We start from the raw sequence: 9388 nt of genomic DNA, 5'->3' as shown, positions 1-9388 counted from the left end.
CTATAGGAAAATGGAAAGATAGGACAATGCCTAGTGAAAACTTATATAGGTTTCAGTTCATTGTTGACAATCCTGCAAAGGACAGGCAATGAACACTTGAGAATATAAGATCTAAGTGTTAAATGGTCTACCAGGTAAGGAATCTCATCTACGCTACTGTTATCAATGGTTGCAAAGTATCTGCTACCTTTAAGGTTGAGGAATTAACCACCTCTAAAAGCAGCTAATTTCAGCTCCGTTGGTGAACAATTTCTTGTTTTGAAATTCCTTCCACTTTTATCCAATGGTCTTGGAGCTGACATTTTAAAATATCTGAAATATTTCATAATTATTGTGATCTCATTGTATTTTCTTCTCATCTCTAGATTAAATGACTTCATGAATTTTATGTTATTCTCCATATGATGCAGTATCAAGTCTCTTCCCCACTTTTATAATTTTTCTCTTAATAATATTCAGTTTATATATGTGTCTCCTAAAAATAGTACCCTGAACAGGACTGAACATAATGCTCCAGACACAGTCTTATCAGTAAATGTCAATAGGGCATTACTACCTCCTAAGATCCACACTTATAGTTCTTGCTACTTAAAATGTTTGGATATAGCAGACAGTTCATAGGATTGACCGTGTTGTCAACCAAAATTCCCTTTCTTTTTTTCTTGTGTGTATGTGTGAAGGATTGGCCTGGAAATCAATTAAAGGGTCAACAAGGATGACAAAAATGACTGGTAAAAATCAGGCAATTAGTTGAGACTTTGCATGAAGCATTCAATTCTAATAGTTATTGAGGTGAATTTGGACAGAACCCAGTGGAAAGTTTTTGAGATAAATGGAGTGCTTAACTCACTGTGAGATTTAGGAGCTTAAACAACGTGATTTTCTAAAGGAAAGGGATTCCAAATTTATAAATGGCAGCCATTGACAACTCTGAAAACAGGTACTGTGGACAGACCATGAGGTTGAGTGCCTACGCTTTTGAGGCCAGGGGTAAAACACTGACAGAGAAACTTTTCAGCCTGTGAAGACAAGCTGGAAGTTTGCAGTGAATTGGATCATGAATCTGACAGGGGATGAAGGAACTGTGCTCTTTACCAGATTATTTATTTGCAGTTGATGAATTTAACATGAATTTGAAGGAAAATCAAATGAAACATGCTCAATGTTTAAGAACTTTTGATTGGTTTTATCAAGAGCATGAAGTGTTTTAGACAATTTTGTTGCACTCTTAAAAGATAAATCTAAATTTTCACTTATCTTCAAAGCCCGCCTGTGTGTGTGTGTGTGTGTGTGTGTGTGTGTGTGTGTGTGTCTTGGTAACTCCTTTGTCCTCTCCGGTCCTACTCAGAATCTTATGTTGCTGCCTTTCATAAACCTGAGAATGTAAGGGTAGGAATTCTACTGTTTCTCCTGTACCATGATAAATATGATATAACCCTAAGATAACATGGATAGTTTTTCAACAAAAGGAACTTGTGCAAATTGTGTGTGGGGGGAGTGTGTGTGAGTGTGGGTGTGGGTGTTTCACTACAAAATAGCCACTTTAGGAAAATGTTTGTTCTGTCCAATGAGGGTACCACTGTTGAAAATAAAACATTGTCTTAGATCCTCTAAAAAAAATTGTCTTTAAAGCCTATAGCTTTTTTTGATTGTTTTTAATTTTGGTACCTCACCCTGAAAATGGAGGATTTGCATTTCAGAGAGGGTAATGCTAAAAAAAACCAAAACAAAATAAATATGAATTGTGGAATTCCAGACATTGAAGAATGGATATAGGATATGCTTCTCAGATAAGGGTTGGGCGATACCTAGGGGTATTCACATAGTACTTTGAAGGAAACTGCCTCCTTTATGGCCTATTTTATTATCTTCCATATTGTCAAACTGCATATTTGAGGATGTTAATTATTACTATTTTTTAATGCTATTACTTGGAGAGGGCATCTTAAATTAGGTCATTTATTCTGTTTGGCTCAAAAAAAAAAAAAACTGAGGTGTGGCTGTAGATTGATAAGATCAGTTTTCTGGTGTCGTACTAAACTGGTTTTGAAGTCACAGTTTCTGATCTAGAACTCTTCACTATTCCAGAACACTCCGGCGTGTAAAAGTCGTAATCTCCTTGGTATTAACTTGAAAGTAGAAAGAAAACCAAAAGAAAACTAGGGCTGTAAATTTGTTCTTTGGTTAGTTTACTGGTGTATGAAAGAGTAGCAAACCTCTCTCTTTCTCTCTCTCTTAAAACTTGAAGTACAGATTAAAAAAATGGAGGCACCTAATTTGGAAGATGAATCTGAATTCAAATATTGGTTTCTCCATTTATCTTAATATTTTATCTTAATAGTATAATCATTTATTTTAATATCTTTAAAAGTTTGAGTTCATCCATCTATAAAATGCATATAATGGGAGCAAAATTGTAGGATTGTTAGACAATTCACTGATACCTATAGGTAAATATCTACTGCATGGTACGCTTTTGAATTAATCACCTTGATTAAATTATTATTCAATAATAATAATACAAAATTGAATAACAATATTATTATTGTTAATAACAATATTTTATATTGTTTATAACAATAAAAATAATACATAAAGAACAATATAAAAATAATGTACAGACTAATGATTGATTCTAATGGTAACTTTAAAGAATCATCTTAAAATGTGGATTTTAATTTTTAAAAGTCTGTCTATTCAGTTTAAAAAATACTACTGGAATACTTAATCTGTTAGCCCATGCTAAAAATACCTCATATCCCTTGAGTAGAAACAGAGAAATAGACAGACTAGTTGCTGAACATGTCTCTTCTGATATACTGCAAGTTTACTTGTGTCAAAGACCTAGTAACCTCAGTAAGTGACTGAAAAATGCATCTTAAGAGTTTTAATAGGGTCAGTAATAGCCAGGTAGCCATCATATCCAAACTATTGATATTGAAACTGCTGATATTGAAAATAGTCACCACTGTGTTCCAGTAAGTCATTTTCAAAGTTGGAAGCAACTTCAGGATCATCATTACTTATACAATGCAAAAAAACCCTTTACAAAGTCTCAATAAGATCCATCAAATCTCTGCTTGTACACCTCTAGTAATGGCGGTGGGGCTAATATCTCCAAAGACAGTGAAATACATTATTGTTTAGCTTTGCTTTACAGTTGCTTCTGAAATGAGTAGAAATTGTTTTCTTGTAACTTGCATCCATTGATCTTAAGTCTACTCTTTGGAGACTGGTTTGAAACTGGGAAATTCTTCAGTAGGAAGATTTTTACTAAGCTAACCAGCTCAGTTATAGAGATCCAATAAATAATCTTGGAATAAATGAATAAGATTTTTTTTTAAAGAGCAAGAAATCTTCCCTGTCACTACAGACTTAATATTAACTCAAAAGAAAATGCCTTTCCAAATATTTATCACTGATTTGTTTGAAATTTGTGATAGAAATGCATATTTGATTCAAATTATCACCTGTTAACTAACAGCAAGGCATTAGTTAATTGATCTCCTTTCAAAGCAACTGCCTTAGGGTTGTGTTAAAACCCATAAAAGGTAAGAGATTACTGTAAGCTGCTCAAGTTTCAAGTTGAACAAAAAAGGAATAGGCTTGTGTCTTTATTTTAAAACTCTCTCCTCTCTCTCTCTGCCTCTCTGTTATTCTCTCTCTGTCTCTATTCCCCATCTCTCTCTCTCCTTCTCTCTCTCTCTCTCCCTCTGATTCTCTCTCTCTCTCAATCCACACACACACACAGATACATACACACAGATACATACACACACATACACACACACACACATCTGGTATACTAGATCAACCCATTTTAATTAAGTAACTCTTTTACTGACATGTAAAAAAAATGTTCTTGAGTTGAAGTTCCCGGTTTTCTCAGATTTTTCTCAGAAAGAGAAAATTAATGTCTCTTATAACATTTCTTTTTCTAAGTGTATCATTAATCTTTGTATTCTCATTTCTTATGCCCAAACATGAAAATAAAGACATAAAACACATGCACAAAATAAAATTCAAAGCTTAAAATAAATGGTTTATTTTTAAAATAAACAAATTTACAAATCATTGGAAAATGGAAAATACAAAAATTTATGAATAAAATAAAAAAGATAACCTTAATATATGAAAACCTATGGAAAGAAAATAGATAATTAACAAGTGGAGTAATGCTTTTGTTCCCCAATACAATGAAGTCCTTGTTTATTAGACTCCTAGGGAATCATCTAAATTACAACGCAGAAAAATATTAAATAATTTTATATGACTGTGTAATTAGACACTCTATATATCATGTTTTTTTGTTAACTTGGGTGCAGAAGGTCTTTATATCGTATATCTAAAACCATTAAGGTTTTTCTTTTTAACATTAGATACTTTTATTTTTAACATTAGAGAGCGATTTCTTCTTGTTCTCCAAATTATGTTTCTCCATCTCCCTCAGATAATCTGTATTGGGTATCTTCTGGGACATAAAACAAAAAATCTTGAAAGAAAATTATCTTAAGATGAGATATATCATTTAGATTTGAGTTGCTTTAGATTTTAGCATTTGGAAAATTTCAGTACCAAATACAGGAATATAAATAGGACAAGAAGTATGAAGAAGTTTCTAGGGGTACCAAACAGCATTTGGGGTAAATATAAAATCCAAAAGTGCAAAAAGAATGCAGCATTGGCAAGAGAACAGCCCCTTGGTAATGGGGCTGTCCTTCATTTACCTAAAATTCATCCTAGAATTGATATTCAAATCTTATCTGAAGTCAGCTCTCCTCTGGTCTTGTGAGTGAAGGGTTAATAAGAGGAGTAATTGTGGTTTCTAATAAAGAAAAGCATAAATAAGGCTAAAAAAGTTAGATCCAAGAGTGACCCCATACCACAGGTTTATGGTCAATGATTCATGAAGGTTTTTTTAAATTTAAAATAATCATTAACTCCTCTGTAGAAAAATGATTTATTAAATAGACTTTAATACCTCAGGAGGACACAAATGTAGTAGATAGTTTTAGAATTGCTTATCAACATTCATACTACTAAGATAAGGATCTCCTTAAATTATGAATTCTCATTTTTCATAGGATACCCAGCCTCATTTATAGGTCTTTTTATTTTCTTTTCCTGTATTACTTAACAGTCCAAATAGAGATTTATCTCTCCAGTAGTTGAGCACTAAGATTAATATAGCTTAGTTTCTAAGAGTGTGTGCTCAGAACATAGTAGATGATCAGTTAATACCAGAGGGTTGACTACTGCTTAGCAGTGACCATGGAAGCTCTGTGCACAAGAGATTCCGCTGCACCCAGATCAACTGTGGCAGTAGTAAGTTATTTATACTAATTTAGGGAGAGCAAGAGCTAACAACAACTATCACTCTGTGAGCTGTAAATTCACAAATATTAATGTACAGAAAACACTGACACAAAAATATTACAGTAAAGAAGGTAATTTAAAAACTGGATAAGAGTTCCAGTAATTCATTATATTGTGCCAATGACTATTTAAAGTCATATGTCTGTATGTGTATATATAGTGTGAGTATGTGTGTATATATATATATATTTATATATATAATATATACAATTCATGTATGTATATATGTATATATATGTAATTCATGTGTATATATATGCAATATATATACATATATAATTCTTGTGTGTATATACATACATATATTTTAAAAACTCTATATGTAACATAGATATTCACCACTCTGTAAACTCTGGACTTAGTTTTCACTTTTCCAAGTCTTAAGAACAGTAAAACTTTACTTAAAACAAACTAAAACACGTTTCATTAACAGTGACTATTCAGACTGACTTGTTTGGAGTGAGTGTATTAACTGTACCAGTGAATAAAATATGAAAAATGCTTGGGGTCCAGTTAATGCTCTTAGAATATTCATGCTAAAAGCACTCTCAAGGTCACTAAGTCTAAATTTCACACTTTACAATAGGGAGACAGAAACAAATGAGAAATTACTTTCCTAATATTCACATTAGCAAGGTTGAGATTAAAAGACAAATTGACAAACACCCTGTTCTGTGCTTTTCTCATAAGACAGAAAATGCCCTAAAAGCTTTTTGCTGTTATTTTACTTGATATTAGCACCATTAAAAGAAGCTTCCTATCCGACTGAACCAAGTGAGGAACCACCTGCAAACTCCCAACGACTGACACAAGATGCAGTAGGTAGGGAGATGGAATGATAAATATGGGTCAACCTACAGATAATCGGGAGTTTAATAAAAATTACTATACATTTTTCAAGTTGACAAATATGATATCAATTACCTGAGATAGAGGACATGGGTTGCTTAGTAGGAGACAATTCAGGCAAGCCCTTTAAACCAATTACTGTCTAAGGAACATTTTCAGTTACTCTGCTTTGTATCGTCCTAAGTGGTGTCAGTCTTGCTAGGAGGGTGTCTGATACAGCTGAATGAGCAAAAGAGTTTTTATCCTTAGCTAAAATAAATTTAGGCCCTGATTATCTTTTTAATGGATGAGTAAAAATAAAAGAAAAAGAAAACTATACTTGGAAACTCATAATGACTCTGTTAACAGATGACTCATCTTTAAGGGGTCTTTAAATCCACAGCAAAGGCTGCCCCATAATGTTAAGATTATTTCAAAAGAGAGAGAGAGAGAAGATAGAGATGAGTAGGAGCAGGGATGGAGGATGCAGAAGGGGAAATTCGCATCAACCAGGTCTTTGTCTGCAAAGAACATAGTGACATCAGACGCTGGTGACAGGCGGTGGCACTAGCGTTCTAAGCCTTACTATTGCCTGAGGAAGCAGAACAGCTCTTTCTACAGTCACCCTGAATTTATCTCTATGGGGAGGCTTCCATAGAATTTTTTTCTGTCCATGAAGCAATAAATTGGGAATAAAGAAGGGGGGATTCTTCCTTCCTGGAGTACCCTTGGATCTTTTTACCCCTTTCATTGGCCCTTTCATACATTTTTCAAGGATGAATAGGAGAGACCCTGCTCGCCACTTCTAGACCACCTGGAAATTTTCTTCACTGGCATGGCCACCTGCAGCTGCTTCCAAAATCTGCCCTGCGGATACTTTGATTTCTCCCCTTTCCATTTAATGACCGTGAGCACCGTCTTAGCCCTCTTCAGCTCTTTCACCTTCGTCTCCTTCACAGCTTTGTACTGTACTAAAATGACGTTGATGTTGCCCCGAGAGGCCATGTTTTCTAGGCCAGCCTTGAGCTCCAGGAGGGCTTGGGTTCCCTGGAGCACGTAGTTGGGGCTTAGGACAACCAGGAGGCGTCTGCTTTTCTGAATGAAGCTCAAGGTCTCATCTGTGACAACTGGGAAAGAAAACACCATGGGGATTAGTGTTGGCCAAGAACTCCCCCAAGGTACAGGGCTTGAGGAGCAAGGGAAAAGAAATTAGGGTAACAGCCTGAGAACTGAGGTGAAACTTTTTACGAAGAACACTTAGTCCTTAGTCCCAATCACTTCGTTCACAAAATGTCACTCTCCTCCAGGGAATAGAAGCTATACGTACATATTCCAACCCAAAAAGAGTTCTAAACAAGCATAAAGCCAAAATGTATTTCCATGACCTTGGTCTTCAAAAGCATTATTCGGGACATGAAGAATGAGTGGGTTGTACTGAAATCAATTTCTTCAAACCATGTTACATGTCGTGGCCCAGCAAAATCAGCTCCTGAGCCCTTTCTCCCCAAAGACACCCATGTATTAACTCTCTAGTGCCAGCGAGCATTCAAAAAGTATACATTATAGAGTCAAAGTCATAGAAGTTCATTTTTCACTAACACAGGACAGCCAGAGTAGAACTCTTCATTTTTTGAAACTCCCTCTCTATTGCCAGACACCTCCCCGACTCAGACTAGCATCACTATGTCATTGGAATAGGAAATTAAGAAAATCTATCCAACTGAATGGCATTTTGGCTGGTAACACATTCTCAGCTCAGCTTTCTATTCTGCTCTGTTCTGGAACCTAAATTAGTCCCTGAATCTTTCTCTTTAAACTCCTATCATTACTGTGAAGCCATGTGTTTTGGCAGCTGCTAGCTGATGTGTGTGCCTTCGCTAACAGGCGAATGATTTCTTCATGTCCAAAAAGAAGAAAAAGCAGGGAAAATGGAAGTGCAGTGTAATTTTATTCTGTTGTCAAGGGCTCAGATTAGTTCCTATCACTAAATTCTTGGGAATAATCTATCTCCTCGAGGTTGCTTATCAAGGACTGAATAATCCTTTACCTGGGTTCAGATAGAAGCCAACTCCAGGGAATGCACCAGTGTTATGGAAAGCTATTTCATGGCTTACAATACTCCCCTAAGCAGTCATTTTGCGCCTTAATCTTCGCAGGTACAGAGGCAGTGGGGAAAGACTTGCAATTAAAATAGCATGTGCAGCTTAGAGGAGAATCCAGGAATAAGTAATTGTCTACTCCAAGCAGTATTCCTGGAGACTGACTGTATGTAAGTAGGGAGAGAGACCCAGAGGCAAAGGGGACTGAGTGAGAAGAGCAGGGAGAATGCAAAAGATCACAAGGATCAACCATCAAAAGCAAGATGCAAGAGTAATTATGTAGAACCTGAATTCTTCAAAGAACTATCAATCCCAACTGGAGGGTCTTACATTGTTGTTATACTATGTATCTTTATATAACTTTTCACACAGTAGTAAATATCTGTTGAATGGCTGTATGAATGAATAAATAGATAAATAAATTATTTAGGATTTTAAGCCTTAAAATGAATGGAATTTATCCTTTAACTATATAGTCAAGTCATCATTTCCTGGAAAAATTATACTGAAATAGATATCCGCTGTAGAACAGAAGCGTGATGGACTTTTGGGTGATGAATGGGGAGATACAGTAAGTGATCCAGCTAATTCAAAATAAGAATAAACATTAATGTCTATTCTCTATCTTAGTTACTAATGTAACCTTGAAAAAACATGTTAAGTGATTAAACAGGATTTTAGGGGAAGAAAATAAATCAGTTTGTTGTAAAGATTAGAGACATTATATGCATTTTTACCAGTATGGAGTTTAACAACGGGTTTAGGAGCGCTACTGTGCATTTATAAAACAGACTCAAATGTACTATCACTTTATGTGTTACTGTTTGGATCTGAAAATTAGAGGTATACTTTTATTTAAAATCATTCAGCATTTCGAACTTTTTAAAAACCTATTAGAATATACTGGCCTTTGTAAAATGTTAAGCTTATCTCAAATGTGTAATCTGATAGAAAGGAAGAAACAGACACAAGGAAAGGGGGGATATGAGTAGCACGGGTTTGCCAGAAAACAAGGGTGAAGAAACTATCAGTAAGTAATATAAAGGATTCCATGCCCTCTCTTCTGCACCTCATTTTTAGTAAAA

At 35.0% G+C, this 9388-nt stretch overlaps 1 protein-coding gene across 9 annotated transcripts in view; it reads right to left on the bottom strand.

Annotated features, from left to right (window-relative positions):
- IL1RAP (interleukin 1 receptor accessory protein) overlaps positions 1 to 9388 on the bottom strand; it is a 165248-nt gene that overhangs the window by 42960 nt on the left and 112900 nt on the right. Inside the window, exon 11 of one of the 9 annotated variants that reach the window (XM_082461479.1) lies at positions 4022 to 7331. The exons of the other annotated variants lie outside the window; for them this stretch is intronic. Within the exon in view, the coding sequence (XP_082317605.1) occupies positions 6964 to 7331 (368 nt within the window). The 3' untranslated portion in view covers positions 4022 to 6963. Of the gene's footprint in view, positions 1 to 4021; positions 7332 to 9388 lie in introns of those variants that run through there. 9 annotated transcript variants of the gene reach the window in all.

The sequence above is a fragment of the Balaenoptera physalus genome (genome assembly GCF_965194825.1).
Source record: "Balaenoptera physalus genome assembly, chromosome: 4".
Taxonomy (NCBI): Eukaryota; Metazoa; Chordata; class Mammalia; order Artiodactyla; family Balaenopteridae; genus Balaenoptera; species Balaenoptera physalus.
Note: the sequence above shows the minus strand (reverse complement) of the source record. Positions and strands in the feature narration are given on the sequence as shown.